The sequence below is a fragment of the Oryctolagus cuniculus genome, chromosome 13 (assembly GCF_964237555.1).
Source record: "Oryctolagus cuniculus chromosome 13, mOryCun1.1, whole genome shotgun sequence".
NCBI classification, from domain to species: domain Eukaryota; kingdom Metazoa; phylum Chordata; class Mammalia; order Lagomorpha; family Leporidae; genus Oryctolagus; species Oryctolagus cuniculus.
In genome coordinates this window covers 44,718,455-44,735,045 of record NC_091444.1, presented here as the reverse complement: position 1 = coordinate 44,735,045, position 16,591 = coordinate 44,718,455, and the positions used below count along the sequence as shown (strand labels likewise).

At 41.1% G+C, this 16,591-nt stretch overlaps 1 protein-coding gene across 5 annotated transcripts in view; it reads left to right on the top strand.

Annotated features, from left to right (window-relative positions):
* The window catches only part of NSUN6 (NOP2/Sun RNA methyltransferase 6), a 70,903-nt gene that overhangs the window by 33,338 nt on the left and 20,974 nt on the right, over nt 1-16,591 (top strand). For all 5 annotated transcript variants that reach the window (XM_070055470.1, XM_017347746.3, XM_070055469.1 and 2 more), the window contains 2 exons: nt 6,691-6,810; nt 9,977-10,121. In XM_070055470.1, coding sequence (XP_069911571.1) covers nt 6,691-6,810; nt 9,977-10,121 — 265 coding nt within the window. The remainder of the gene's footprint in view (nt 1-6,690; nt 6,811-9,976; nt 10,122-16,591) is intronic.

Here is a 16,591-nt window from a genome sequence, read left to right as displayed (position 1 = left end):
TCTGCTGCCTTACTAGGTACACTCATAGGAAATTGACACTGACAATCTGATGAGGGTTGATGGTGTCATAAGTGGTGGTTTAATGTGCTACCCCATGCTGGCCCCCTACGCCTGGCTTCTGATAGTGATTCAGTTTTTTCTTTTTTCTTTCTTTTTTAAAAAAATTTATTTGGAAGGCAGAGTTACAGAGGGAGACACAGAGAGAAAGGTCTTCCATCCGCTGGTTCACTGCGGATTGGGATGCCAGTGCCGCAGGCAGCGGCTTAGCCCACTGCGCCATAGTACCGGCCCTCACTGTTTCACTTTAAATCCAAAATTCTGTCTTCCTTGGCATTTTTCAAAGTCATGTAAAAAAATCTCAGCTGATCTTCCTGCAAGTTAACATTTTAAAAAAATGTATTTATTTGAAAGGCAGAGTTACAGAGAGAGGAAGAGACATAAAGAGAGAGAAAGAGAGAGAGAGATACCTTCATCCACTGTTTCACTCCCCAAATGGCTGCAACAGCTGAGCCAGGAGCTGCTTCTGGGTCTCTCATGTGGGTATGGTTGCAGACCCAAGCACTTAGGCCAGCCTTTACTGGTTTCCCAGGTACATTAGCAGGTAGCTGGATCAGAAGTAGAGCAGCTGGGACCTGAACCGCTGCCCATATGGGATGCTAGTGTTGCAGGTGGTAGCTTTGCCCACTATGCCACAGCACTGGCCTCCAGATAATACTCATTAACTTGTGTTCAGTACTCTGTTTCATTTTTAAAATTTTTATAGGCTTATTTTATTTATTTGAAAGACAGTTACAGTACAGAGAGAGAGAGGTAGAGACAGAAAGGTCTTCCACTCCCCAAATAACTGCAACAGCTAGAGCTGAGCCAATCTGGAGCCAGGAGCTTCTTCTGTATCTCCCATGTGGGTGCAGGGTTCCAAGGACTTGGGCCAGCCTCTGCTGCTTTCCCAGGCGTTTTAGCAGGGGGCTGGATTGGAGCAGCCTGGACTCAAATTGGTGCCCATACGGGATGCCATTGCTCCAGGCCACGGCTTTAACCCACTGTGGCGTTGTAGGCTAAGCCTCTGCCTGAGGTGCCAGCATACCATGTGGGTGCTGGTTTGTGTCTAGGCTGTTTCTCTTCTTATCTGGCTCTCTGCTGAAGGTCTGGGAAAGCAGTAGAAGATGAACCAAGTGCTTGGGACCCTGCATCAACGTGGGAGACCTGAAGGAAGCTCCTGGCTTCAGGTCAGCTCAGCTCTGTCCATTGCGGCCATTTGGGGGATGAACCAGCAGATGGAAGACCTTTCTCTCTCTCTCCCTCTCTCTCTAACTCTACCTCGCCAATAAATAAATCTTAAAAAATTTGATATATGGTATTTTATACTGTCAAGCCCATATTAGCTGGTAATTTCAGAAAACTGATACAGGTGTCTTTGTATGTTTTAGAGCTAACAATTTTTAAGGTATGTCATTCACATCACTTGTAAATATTACATCCATACACATACACACTATTTTTCTTGAAAGTGTAGGTACTAACATTAATCACATAATGTGGGTTCATGATAGGAATCATATAGTGAGGAAAGAGGAGTGTATTATGTAGAAGGTATAATTCAGTGAAGACAGTGTTTATAATTGCATACCAAGCAATACGGCATTCACACACTTTTTATACTCTGTATATTTCTGTGTATTTCCCCATATGAGAGAAAACATTGAATTTGTCTTCCTATATCTAGCTTGTTTTACTTAGCATGATGAAATCTGCTTCCTTTTCTTTCATTGCAAATGTCAGGATTTCATTCTTTTTTATGGCTATGTAATATTCCATTTTGTCTTTCCAGATTTTCTTTAGCCAGTCATCAATTGTTGGACATCAGGTTGAGTCTGTATCTTTGCTATTGTGAATTGGGCTGCAGTAAATGTGGGAATGCAACTAACTATTTCAGTTGCTGACTTCATTTCCTTTTGATATATTCCCAGAAATGAGATAGTTGAATCACATGATAGATCCACTTTCAGTTTTTTAGAAATGCCCCTACTGTTTTCCAGAATGGTTTACGTATTTGTGTTCCTGCCAGTGGTATATTAGGGTTCCCTTTTTCCCATCTCGTTACCATACTTGTTACTCTTTGACTTTCAGATAACAACCATTCTAACTAGGATGAGATGAGACTTCACTGTGGTTTTTATTTGCATTTACTTGTTGGCTAGCAGTACTGAGCATTCTTTCATGTGTTTGTTGGTACTTCAACAATATGATTTCTTTCCCTTTTTTAAAATATTTATTTCTTTGTTTGGAAGTCAGAGTTCCAAAGAAAGAGAGAGGAAGAGACAGAGGTCTTGCATCTCCTGGTTTGCTCCTCAGATGACCTCAGTGGCGGAGCTGGGCCAGGCTGAAGGTCTGCCACATTGGTGGTAGGGGCCCAAGTACTTGGCCCATCTTCTCTTGCTTTTCCCAGGCCACTATTAGGGAGATAGATCAGAAGTAGAGCAGCCAGGACACAAACCAGAGCCCATACAGGATGCTGTATGGGAGCTGCCGGCAGTGACTTTACCTGGTATGCCACAACACCAGCTCTGTGATACTGTTTCTTGAATCATGTTCAGTAACCAGATAACATGCAAAGATGAAGTGATTCACGGGTGACTGGTAAAGAAGTTACAACTTGAAGAAATCATACCTAGTAGGCACAAGATTTTGGCAGTTAGTAGCCTTTTTTCTTTCTTTGTGATTCCTGGAGGCAGTATGTAGAACATCTGTAATTATGTAATTCTATTGGAAAATGTGTGTTTTTAAAATTTTCCTTTCTTGTTTGAAGCCTCTTGCCTTGCCTTTCCCTGGAAAACTATTATCTCCCTTTGCTGCTTCCAAAATCTTCACATTGAGGTGTTTTCTGGGATGACATGGTGAGGGTCCATTGATAACATTTTTTTATTTTTATTTTTATATTTTTTTTGGACAGGCAGAGTGGATAGTGAGAGATACAGAGAGAAAGGTCCTCCCTCCAATGGCCGCCACGGCCGGTGTGCTGCGGCCGGTGCACCACGCTGATCTGAAGGCAGGAGCCAGGTACTTCTCCTGGTCTCCCATGGGGTGCAGGGCCCAAGCACCTGGGCCATCCTCCACTGCCTTCCCGGGCCACAGCAGAGAGCTGGCCTGGAAGAGGGGCAACCGGGAAAGAATCCGGCGCCCCGACCGGGACTAGAACCCGGTGTGCTAGTGCCGCTAGGTGGAGGATTAGCCTATTGAGCCGCGGCGCCAGCCCCATTGATAACATTTTTAATTTTAGCACATGACTCTATAAAGTTAATGGGATTCTTGCCCATAATCATTAAGGCTCATTAAAATTATAGCTTTACAATGTCACTTGGTTTTTCAGAATCAAAAGGGAAACTTTTAAGTTGCTTAAACACAATCCACAGAATTAAAATTATGAAACTGCCCTTCACAATTGAGATAAAATTGTCAGATAAAGGATTAACAGTGTAATACTTACAACTACTTTAAAAGTTATTTTCTAAGAGAACTGGGAGAAAAAATGCTACCAAAAACTGAATTCTTGAATTGCCTGGTTTCTTGTGAACAATTGATTTTTTTTTCTTAAAGATTTATATATGTATTTTGAAAGAGTTACAGAGAGGGAGAAACAAAGAGGTCTTCCATCCTCTGGTTTGCTCCCCAGATGACCACAACGGCCAGTGATGGTTTAGGTCAAAGTAAGGAGCTTCATCCACATCTCCCACATAGGTGGCAGAGGTCCAAACACTTGGGCTATCTTTTGATTTTTCCAGGGCATTAGCTAGCAGGGTGCTGGATCAGAAGTGGAGCTGCTGGGACATGAACCAGTGCCCATTTGGGATACTGGCATTGGAGGAAGCAGTACCTGCCATGCTACAGTGTTGACCCCAAACAGTTGATTTTAAGAGCCAGCTATGGATAGAGAATCTGGAGAGCTTCAAATAAATACTGCATCCTGGACCCTACATCTGAAATGATTAGTCTGGGATGGGGCTGGGTGAGGATGTTTGAAAGCTTCCCCTGGGGCTGGTGTTGTAGCTCAGTGGGTAAAGCCACTGCCTGTGAGACCAGCATCCCATATGCGTACCAGTTCCTATCCCAGCTGCTCCACTCCCTGCTAGTGTGCCTGGGAAAGCAGCAGAAGATGGCCCAAGTGCTTGGGTCCCTGCACCCATGTGGGACCTTGATGAAGCTCCTGGTTTTGCCCTGGACCAGCCCTGGCATTGAGGCTATTTAGGGGAGTAAACCAGGGGATGAGAAATCTCTGTCTCTGTGTGTGTGTGTGTCTCTCACTGTCTCTCTGTAACTGCCTTTCAAATAAATATGTAAATCTTGGAAAAAAAAAGATTCCCAGATGATTCTAATATGCAGCTAAGGTTGAGAAACACTGTATTCTGGCAACAGTGCACAGCTGAATACACTTTAGAATCACTTGTGGGAATTTTTTAGAATTTATTTGAAAGGCAGAGACAGAGATCTTAAATCTGCTAGTTTGCTTCCCAAATGCCCACAACATCTGGGACTGGGCTGGTTGAGTCTGAAGCCAGGAACTGGAAATTCAGTCTGGTCTCCCTCATGAGTGGCAGGGCCTGAATCTTGAACTGTGCTACCTCCCAAGATGCACTTCAGCAGGAAATGCATCTGAAGTGGAGCTGGGACTTGAAGCAGGCATTTAATTAAAGGATGTGAACATCTCAAGCTGCATCTTAACCACTGCACCAACCACCCACCACACCTGGGAAGATTTTAAAAGACTGATGCTCTATTGCTGAAAATGGTGATTTACCTATTTTAGATGAGAATCAGACCTTTTATCCTAAGCTCTCAAGTGATTGAGTTGTGTAGCCAGGATTGAGAAATAACTGTAGAAAGAGTAGATTGTTTTTAGAAAACACTATCATTTGATTATTTAATGAAGATTCTTAACATGTAATTTCATATTTCAACTTATTTTATGACCTGAAAGTTTTTTTTTAATGTATTGTGTATGTTTGGAAATTTCTGCGATGTTTGGCCAGATCATTAATGTTACTGTTAGGAATGTTGCATAACCAGATGTCTGGAGATGAAGAACCACTAAGTCTTTAGCAACCACATACCTGTTTGTGTTTTTATATGGAAGTGAAATTTTTAAGAATTTTTGGAATAAATTAGATCTTGTTGAGGTAAACTATCTGTAATAGGTTAGTTTTTAGTGTTTACTGTTGATGGATTGCTCTTCAAGTTTCTAAATTATTTGCATGTATTTTAATTCTTTATTCACAGAGAGAGGGAAACTTTGGTTGTGTGTAACTCCTTTCTTACTATTTTGCTTTTTCTGAAGTGGTGATTTTGCATTTATTTGAGGATGTTGCATCTTCTTAAATATGTATTAGTGTAATGTATATTGATTTTGATGAGAATGAACTGAAACCTTAAAACTTTAAAAATTAGTAACTCGGCCGGCGCCGCGGCTCACTAGGCTAATCCTCCACCTTGCGGCGCCGGCACACCGGGTTCTAGTCCTGGTCGGGGTGCCGGATTCTGTCCCGGTTGCCCCTCTTCCAGGCCAGCTCTCTGCTGTGGCCAGGGAATGCAGTGGAGGATGGCCCAAGTGCTTGTGCCCTGCACCCCATGGGAGACCAGGATAAGTACCTGGCTCCTGCCATCAGATCAGCGTCGTGCGCTGGCCACGGCCGCCATTGAAGGGTGAACCAATGGCAAAGGAAGACCCTTCTCTCTGTCTCTCTCTCTCACTGTCCAATCTGCCTGTCAAAAAAAAAAAAAAAAAGTAACTCCATGCTTATTAGCATCTACTTATGTCTTATCAAATAATTATAGAAATGGGGGCCGGCACTATGGCATAGTTGGCTAAGCTTACTAAAAATGAATTATTTGTGATACTATTCTATTCAAGGCTGTGTAATCTAGTCCAAATTAATGATTTAATATCTTACTGCTATAGATGAGGTATTTTTGGTTTTATAATTTCTAATATATTTTCAGATGTCACCAGAAATAGCCAGTATTTTTTCCTAGGGAAATTGTGTAGATTGTTTTGGGAAAGAAATATGGATCATTCTTGTTTCTAGCTTCCAAAATATTGAGAACCATTGGAATTAAGAAAAGGCAATAAGATTTTTTTTTTTACATACTCAGAAAACATTTTGTCAGGGAAGAAATATGGAACTAACTAGGAAATAAGTCCTGAATGTTCACGTACAGGTGTGTTGTGTGTGTTAGTGTATGTGTGTTGTGTATGGAATCAGTGGATATTGTTGGAAATTGTGAATTGCCTAACATGCAAAAACTGCACTTTTGGCATACTTGAAGACACTGTATGTATTGTGTCTGAAGATTTCTTTATGTTTGATTGAGAGGGATGGGCATTTGACTTACCAGTTAAATATACCATTGAGATGCCCATATCCTATATTAGAGTATTTATATGTAAGTCCTGACTCTGTCCCCGATTCTAGCTTACTGTTAATGTACACTCTGGGAGAGAGATCCTAGTACTTGGATCCCTGCCACCCATATGGAAGTCATGGATTAAATTTATGGCTCCTAGCTTCAGTCTGTCCCATTTCCAGCTATTGCAGACATTTGGGTAGTGAACTGGCAGATTGGGTCTCTATCTCTCTCTAAAAATACTAAAATATTTATGATCAATCATTGATAATTGATTGTATTTTTTCCTTATAGAATTTGCCATCTGCTGTAGTAACTCATGTGCTAAATCCTCAACCTGGAGAGAAAATTCTAGACTTGTGTGCAGCACCTGGAGGCAAAACAACACACATTGCAGCACTTATGCATGATCAGGTGAGACTGCCTTCACAACAAAAGTGCTCTCAACACAAAACCTTGGCAGCATACAACTAACATTTTTTTCTTCAATTTTTTAAAGTTGTGGTAAATAATATGTAACAAGTTACTCTCGTAACTATTTCAAGTGTATAGTTGAGTGATACTAAGTATATGCATACTGTTTTGAACCACTATCACCATCCATCTCCAAATGGTTTGTATCTCCCAAAGTGGAATCTCTGTATCTGTTAAATAACAACTTCCATCTTCCAGCCCCTGACAACCACCATTCTGTTTTCTCTCTTGTTTTTTGTTTGGGGTTGTTTTGTTTTTAAAACATTTTCTTATTTTTATTGAGTCATAAAAATTTTACGTATTTATCTAGTACCATCTGATACTGTAGTACTCTTTTTTTTTTTAAAGTTTTATTTATTTTCCTTGAAAGTCAGAGTTACACAGAGAGAGAAGGAGAGGCAGAGAGAGAGAGAGAGAGAGAGAGGTCTTCCATCCGATGGTTCACTCCCCAGATGGCTGCAATGGCCGGAGCTGAGCCTATCCAAAGCCAGGAGCCAGGAGCTTCTTCTGGGTCTCCCAAGTGGGTGCAGGGGCCCAAGGACTTGGGCCATCTTCTACTGCTATCCCAGGCCAAAGCAGAGAGCTGGATCAGAAGAAGAGCAACCAGGACTCGAACCGGTGCCCATATGGGATGCCGGCGCTTCAGGCCAGGGCATTAACCCACTGTGCCACAGCGTCGGCCCCCTGTAGTACTCTTAATAATTTCTACTTTCATCAGTCTTTGGTAACCACTGTTCTACTCTCAACTTCTGCAAGATCAACTTTTTTGATTCCGCATGAACAGTCTTCACAGTCTTAATCTACCTGACTTCATTTAACATAATATCTTCTAGGTGTATACATGTTGCAAATGCTGGATTTCATCCTGTTTCATCACAATTTTAATCTAATCACCAGTTGACAGATTTTATTTCCTGGCTGTTGTGAATAGTGGTGAGGTAAAAGTGGGTGTGCAGATGTCTCCTCAACATCCTGATGTCCCATGGATATACCCAATAGTGGGATCATATGGTAGTTCTAGTTTCAGTTTTTTGAGGAGACTCCGTACTAGTTTCCATAATGGTTATGCTGAATTACATTACCACCATCAGTTGTGTAAGATTGCTTTTTGTCTACATCCTCCCCAGAACTTATTATCTCTGTCTTTTTAGTAACAGCCTTTGTTGCTGGAGGAAGATAATGTCTCACTGTGGTTTTGATTTGCATTTTCCTGGTAATTAGTAAGGTTGAGGTTTTTTGTTTTTTGTTTTTTTGTATACCTATTAATCATTTACAGTTAGCATTTATTCAGCTCAGGAATTCATGGCGTTCAGGTGATCCTTGCTGGGCTTGGTCAGGTATAGTCAGATGCAGGTTAGGCAGGTGGTTATGGGGTTCTTAGGTGGGCTCACTCATTTTGGTTTGTGTGGTTTTGGCTTATGTAGAGTGGCCTCACCTGAGACCACTAGGATGCCTTGGGTCTGTGTGTCTCTTCCTGCAAGGCCCAGCAGGCTAGCCTGGCCAGTGAAATTTCTTCACTGTAATACATTTGAACCTTATTCTGGCTAGTTTTACTACTTTTCCTGTTCAGCACACTTTTAAGTAATTTTCCTACTTGTAAAGGTATTAGTGGAAACAATGTTTATCATTAAACCTGGTCTCTTTTAGGAGCATTATCAACAAATTTTCTGTGTCGTGGTCTCTGTATAGTTCATGCAATGTCATACAAGGGCAGGGTATATAAAAGGAATGAAAACAAGAAAATGTATAGAAGAGGCCGGCGCCACGGCTCACTAGGCTAATCCTCCACCTAGCGGCGCCGGCACACTGGGTTCTAGTCCCGGTTGGGGCGCCGGATTCTGTCCCGGTTGCCCCTCTTCCATGCCAGCTCTCTGCTGTGGCCAGGGAGTACAGTGGAGGATGGCCCAGGTGCTTGGGCCCTGCACCCGATGGGAGACCAGGAAAAGCACCTGGCTCCTGGCTCCTGCCATCGGATCAGCGCGGTGCGCCGGCCGCAGCGCGCCGGCTGCGGCAGCCATTGGAGGGTGAACCAACGGCATAGGAAGACCTTTCTCTCTGTCTCTCTCTCTCACTGTCCACTCTGCCTGTCAAAAAAAAAAAAAAATTAAAAAAAAGAAAATGTATAGAAGAGGCAGTTCTACCATCTCTGCAATATCATTTCATAGTATGTTTCAAAATGTCATATGGGGGGACCAGTGCTGTGGCATAGTGTGTAAGACCACCACCTGCAGTGCTGACATCCCATGTGGGCACCAGTTTGAGTCCTGGCTACTCCACTTGCAATCCAACTCTCTGCTGTGGCCTGGAAAGATGGCCCAAGTCTTTGGGCCCCTGCACTCGCGTGGGAGACCTGGAGGAAGCTCCTGGCTCCTAGCTTTAGATTGGCACAGCTTTGGATGTTTTGGCCATCTGGGGAGTGAACCAGCGGATAGAAGACTTTCTCTCTCTCTCTCTCTCTCTCTCTCTGCCTTTCAAATAAATAAATGTTTAAAAAAATATAATATGGGTATCAAAATGCATTCTTAAAATGTGGCTTCTATGGTTATTGATTTTAGCTTAACCCAAATGTTACTGTATAAAGTTATTTTTGCACTATTTTTATACCAATCCAGAACATCTTACTATGACATAGACATTTTAGTTCATATTTTTCTGCCTTTAGTTGACAGAGTTCATTTTAATTCTATGTGTATAGCCCCAGAATATTATAAGGAGAATCAGTTTTACAAGTAACATTCACCTCAAAGACAGTTGTCTTATGGCATCAGTTCATGCTCTTCCAGATGTGAACAAGGCACATTGAATTAGTGATTGCATTTCCTGGAAGATTACAAATACTACTCTTGGTTTTGGGTTTTGTTGTTTAAAATAGTCATTAAAAGAAGATTAGTTTTCTGCCAGGAATGTTTTTCTTAAAAGGAAAGACTGAAGTATTTGATGTAAATTTGATATACATCTGGTTAATGAATTCAGCTTTAAAAGTAGGGGTTGGGGCAAAGTAAAGGCCATAATTTTTCATCAGTTTTTTTCACATTATTAATTTTTGTGACTATTTTGAATTTATGATGTCTCTCTCTACCCCTTCTTCTCTCCCTCCCTTTTTTAGGGAGAAGTAATAGCACTGGATAAAATATCCAATAAAGTAGAAAAAATAAAGCAGAATGCTTTATTGTTGGGACTGAATTCCATCAGGGCATTTTGCTTTGATGGAACAAAGGCACTTAAACTTGATATGAGCCAGGATACAGAAGGTGAGTTAACATTTGTTTGAACTGATAAATCATCATTATATTGATCTGATACAGTGTAATGTTTGACATGTGTATGCAATGTGGAATATCAAACTAATCAATATATCAATTTATTTTTTGTAGTAAAACATTTGAAATTGACATTATTCACTATTTTGAAATATAAAATACATTATTATTTACTGTACAATGGATTAAAAAACTTAAACTCCTAGCTCAAGCTTTGTACCCTTTGAATGTATCTCCTCATTATCTTCCCCATCTGCAACTTCTGGTAACCACTATTGTACTCTGTTTTTATGAGTACAGCTTTTTAAGATTCCACATTTGACTAAGATCACACGGTATTTGTCTTTTGGTGTATGACTTGTTTCAGTTTGTTGCAAAGACAGAACTTCCTTCTTTTAATATTGAATAGTATTCCATTCTGTAAATATTTTCTTGTTCATCCATTGGTAGATGAGTTGATTGCTTCTATTGGGTACTGTGAATAACATTTTAATGAACATGAGAATGTAGATATCTCTTTAACAAATTGGCTTCAATTCCTTTGCAACATTCCCAGTAGTGGGATTGCTAGAATAAATGATTATTCTGTTGTTAGTGTTTTAAGAAGCCTCCTTACCTTTTTTCCATGACTGTAGTATACAAGGAATCTCTTCTCTCTTTGTCCTCACCAACATTTATCTTTTACTTTGTTAATAGCCACTCTGATAGGTGTGAGGTGATATTTCATTATAGTTTTTAATTTCATTTCTCTGATAATTGTAATATTGAGCATTTTTTTTCATGTACCTGTTGGCCCTGTTTTCTCTTGAGAAATGTCTATTGAAGTCCTAACCGATTTTTAAATTTGGATTGTTTTCTTGCTGTTAAGTTCTTTTTTTTTTTTAAGAGTTTGTGCATGTAGTTTTTTTTTTTTAACTTTTATTTAATGAATATAAATTTCCAAAGTACGATTTATGGATTACAATGGCTTCCCCCACATACCGTCCCTCCCACCCACTACCCTCCCCTTTCCCACTCCCTCTCCCCTTCCATTCATATCAAGATTCATTTTCAATTCTCTTTATATACAGAAGATCAGTTTAGCATACATTAAGTAAAGATTTCAACAGTTTGCTGCCACACAGAAACATAAAGTGAAAAATACTGTTTGAGTACTAGTTATAGCATTAGATCTCAATGTACAGCACACTAAGGACAAAGATCCTACATGAGGAGTAAGTGCACAGTGACTCCTGTTGTTGACTTAACAAATTGACACTCTTGTTTATGGCCTCAGTAATCACCCTAGGCTCTTGTCATGAGCTGCCAAGGCTATGGAAGCCCCCTGAGTTCACCGACTCTGATCATATTTAGACAAGGCCATGGTCAAAGTGGAAGTTCTCTCCTCCCTTCAGAGAAAGGTACCTCCTTCTTTGATGACCCGTTCTTTCCACTGGGATCTCACTCGCAGAGATCTTTCATTTAGGTTTTTTTTTTTTTTTCCCCCAGAGTGTCTTGGCTTTCCATGCCTGAAATAGTCTCATGGGCATTTCAGCCGGATCCGCATGCCTTAAGGGCTGATTCTGAGGCCAGAGTGCTGTTTAGGACATCTGCCATTCTATGGGTCTGCTGTGTATCTCACTTCCCATGTTGGATCATTCTCTCCCTTTTTTATTCTCTCAGCTAGTATTTGCAGACACTATTCTTGTTTATGTGATCCCTTTGGCTCTTAGTCCTATCATTATGATCAATTGTGAACAGAAATTGATCACTGGGACTACTAGTGAGATGGCATTGGTACATGCCACCTTGATGGGATTGAATTGGAATCCCCTGGTATGTTTCTAACTCTACTGTTTGAGGTAAGTCAGCTTGAGCATGTCCCGAATTGCACATCTCTTCCCTCTCTTATTCCCACTCTTACATTTAACAGTGATCACTTTTCAGTTAAGTTTCAGCACTTAAGAAGAATTGTGTATTGATTACAGTATTCAACCAAAAGTATTAAGTAGAACAAACAAACAAAAATACTAAGAGGGATAACATATTAAGTTGCTCATCAACAGTCAGGGTGAGGGCTGATCAAATCACCATTTCTCCTAGTGTTCATTTCACTTTAACAGGTTTCCTTTTTGGTGCTCAGTTAATTGTCACCTATCAGGGAGAACAAGTGGTATTTGTCCCTTTGGGATTGGCTTATTTCACTCAGCATAATGTTTTCCAAATTCCTAACAGGGGTCACTTTTCAGTTAAAATTTAAACACCTAAGAATAATTGTGTGTTAATTACCGAGTTCAACCAATAGAACTAGAACAAAAAAAATACTACAATGGATAAAGTATTACATCGTATATCAACCATCAGGACAAGAGCTGATCAAGTCACTATTTCTCATAGTGTCCATTTCACTTCAACAAGTTTCCCCTTTGGTGCTCAGTTAGTTGTCGCCGATCAGGGAGAACATATGATATTTGTCCCTTTGGGACTGGCTTAATTCACTCTTGCTGTTAAGTTCTTTTAGTTCCTTAGGTATTTTGAGTATTAGCACCTTACCAGATGTATAGTTTGCATATGTCTTCTACCATTCTATAGGTTCTTAAAGCTTAGTTTGATGCAGTCAAGTTTGTGGTTTTTTTTTTTTTATTTTATTTTATTTTTTTTTTATTTTTGATAGGCAGAGTGGACAGAGAGAGAGACAGAGAGAGAAAGGTCTTCCTTTGCCGTTGGTTCACCCTCCAATGGCCGCCGCTGCAGCCGGCGCACCGCGCTGATCCGATGGCAGGAGCCAGGATCCAGGTGCTTTTTCCTGGTCTCCCATGGGGTGCAGGGCCCAAGCACCTGGGCCATCCTCCACTGCACTCCCTGGCCACAGCAGAGGGCTGGCCTGGAAGAGGGGCAACCGGGACAGAATCCGGCGCCCCGACCGGGACTAGAACCCGGTGTGCCGGCGCCGCAAGGTGGAGGATTAGCCTATTGAGCCACGGCGCCGGCTTTTTTTTTTTTTTTTTTTTTTTGACAGGCAGAGTGGACAGTGAGAGAGAGAGACAGAGACAAAGGTCTTCCTTTGCCGTTGGTTCACCCTCCAATGGCCGCCATGGCTGGCGCGCTGCAGCCAGCGCACCTCACTGATCCAAAAGCAGGAGCCAGGTGCTTCTCCTGGTCTCCCATGGGGTGCAGGGCCCAAGCACTTGAGCCATCCTACACTGCACTCCCTGGCCACAGCAGAGAGCTGGCATGAAAGAGGGGCAACCGGGACAGAATCTGGCGCCCCGACCGGGACTAGAACCCGGTGTGCCGGCGCTGCAAGGCGGAGGTTTAGCCTAGTGAGCCGCGGCGCCGGCCTAGTTTGTGTGTTTGTACTTTTGCTGACTGTGCTTTTGGGATCATACCTCAACAATAATTGCCCAGAAGAATGTCGTGGAGCTTCTCCTCCATGTTTTTTCCTGCAAGTTTTATATTTTCTGATCTTTAATTTAACTCTTCATTCCATTTTGAGTTTATTTTTCTATGGAGGCACTTCAAAAAGTTCATGAAAATGCATGTTATGAAAAAACTATGCATGAATTCCTAATTCCATTTTGTGAACTTCCTTGTGAATGATGTGAGACAAGGATCCAGTTTCATTTTCTGTAGGTGGTTATACAGTGTGCCCCACACTATTTATTTAAAATAATGTCCTTTCTCTCTCTTTTTTTTTTAAGATTTTATTTATTTGAAAGTCAGAGTTACAGACAGTGAGAGGGAGACAGAGAGAGGTCTTTCTTCCGTTGGTTCACTCCCCAAATGGCCGCAACAGCTGGAGCTGTGCCGATCCAAAGCCAGGAGCCAAGTGTTTCTTCCTGGTCTCCCATGCGGGTGTAGGGGCCCAAGCACTTGGGCCATCTTCTGCTGCTTTCCCAGGCCACAGCAGAGAGCTGGATGGGAAGAGGAGCAGCTGGGACTAGGACTGGTGCCCATATAGGATACTGGTACCACAGGTGGAGGATTAACCTACTGCGCCACGACACTGGCCCCATGTCCTTTCTCTATTATATGTTGTTGGTACTTTAATTGACAACCAGTTGTCCATAAATGAATGTACTTATATTCAGACTCACTATCCTGTTCCATTGGTTGATGTATGTTTTTATGCTGGTGCCATGATGTTTTGATTATATTAGCTTTATAGTTTATTTTGAAGTCAGGTAGTGACATCAGCTGGTGATACCTCCAGCTTTGTTCTTTTTGCTCAAGATTGTGTTGGCTGTTCATATTGTTTTGTAGTCCATGCCAATTGTGGGATTGTTTTTTCTTATTTTTGTGAAAAATGACATTGGAATTTGATAAGTACTGCATTTAATCTGTAGATTGCTTTGAGTGATATGGACATTTTGACAATATTAATTCTTCCAACCTGTGACTATGGATGTCTTACCATTTGTGTTTTCTTTCTTTTATCAGTGTTTTCTAGTTTTTAGTTTACAGATATTTCATCTTCTTGGTTAAATTTACCCAGGTTTTTATTTTTGCTCTTGTAAGTTGGAATTCTTTCTTGAATTTCTTTTTTTTTTAAAAAAGATTTTATTTATTTATTTGAAAGGTAGTTAACAGACAGTAAGAGGGAGAGATAGAAAGAGAGGGCTTCCATCCGCTGGTTCACTCCCCAAATGACTGCAATGGCTGGAGCTGAGCCGATCCGAAGCTAGGAGCCTCCTCCAGGCTTCCCACACAGTTGCAGGGGCCTGAACACTTGGGCCATCTTCCACTGCTGTCCCTGGCTATTAGCAGAGAGATGGATCAGAAGAGGAGCAGCTGGGACTTGAACCTTTAGTTAGGGTTTTCTCTATATAAGATTGTGTTATTAACAAATGGATAATTTTACTTTATTTCCTAATATGGTACCTTTATTTCCTTCTGTTGCCTAATTACTCTGGCTAGGACTTCCAGTACTGTGTTGACAAGAATTGGTTGAGAATGAACATGCTTGTCTTATCCTTGATCTCAGAGGGAAATCTTGAAGCTTTTTTTTTTAACCATTGATTATGCTGGCTGTAAATTTGTCATAAATGGTTTTCATTGTGTTGCGGTACATTCCTTTGTACCTAGTTTGTTGAGAGTTTTTATCGTGAAAGGAGATTAAAGTTTGTCCAAATGTTTTTTTCTGGATCTACTCAGATACTGATATGGTTTTTGTCCTTTATTATGTTAAGGTGATGTATCACATTGATTTATGTGTACGAATCCTCCTTTATCCCTGGAGTATATTTCACTTGATCATAGTAAATGATTATTTTAATGTGTTATTAGGTTTAGACTACTGGTATTTTGTTGAGGTTTTTTGATCTGTATTCATCAGGGATATTGACCTGTAATATTTTTCTTGTGATGACCTTGTCTGGTTTTGTTATCAGAGTAATATTGACCTTGGAAAATGAGCATGGAATGATTTTTTAGTTTTTGGGAAGGATTATTATAGTTTTCCTTTAAATGTTTGGTAGAATACATTAGTGAAGCCATCAGGTCATGGATTTTCTTTGATAGACTTTTTATTGCTGATTCCATCTTTTTTTTTTAAAAAAGATTTTATTTATTTATTTGAGAGGTAGAGTTACAGAGTTAGAGGGAGAGACAGAGAGAAAGGTCTTTTTCTGTTGGTTCAGTCCCCAGATAACCACAATAGCCAGAGCTGCACTGAACCGAAGCCAGGAGCCAGGTAACTCTTCCTAGTCTCCCACACGGGTGCAGGGGCCCAAGGACTTGGGCCATCTTCTACTGCTTTCCCAGGCCATAGCAGAGAGCTGGATTGGAAGAGGGGCAGCTGGGACTAGAACCGGTGCCCATATGGGATGCTGGCTCCACAGGTAGAGGATTAACCTACTGCACCACGGAGCCGACCCTGCTGATTCCATCTTTCTTGATTCTCTGTTCCTTCATGATTCAGTCTCTTTGAATTTTTTGTGTTTAGGATATGTTTAAAACTTTTTTTCAAAAAGGTATATTTATTTACTTGAAGGCAGAGAGAGAGCGAGAGAGAGGTACAGACAGACAGGTCTTCCATTCACTGTTTGATTCCCCAAATGGTCTCAATGTCTAGAGCTGGCCAATTTGAAGCCAGAAGCCAGGAGGTTCTCCTAGGTCTCCCATGAGGGTACAGTGGCGCAAACACTTGGGCCACCTTCTGCTTTCCCAGGTGCATCAACAAGGAGCTGGATCAGAAGTGAAGCAGCCAGAACTCGAACCAGTGCCCATAGGGGATGCTTACACTACAGGAAGAGGCTTAACTTACGCCACAGTACCAGCCCCTTGTGTTTAGGATTTTACTCATTTCTTGGTCATCCAGTTTGTTGGCATAAAATTGTTCTGAATAGTTTCTTTGAGCCTTTGTATTTCTGTGGCATCAGTTGCAATGTTCTCTCTTTCATTTCTGATTTTATTTGAGTTCTTTTTTTTTTTCTTGGTTAGTCTAGCCAAGGGTTTGCCAATATTTTTTTTTCAAAAACTGA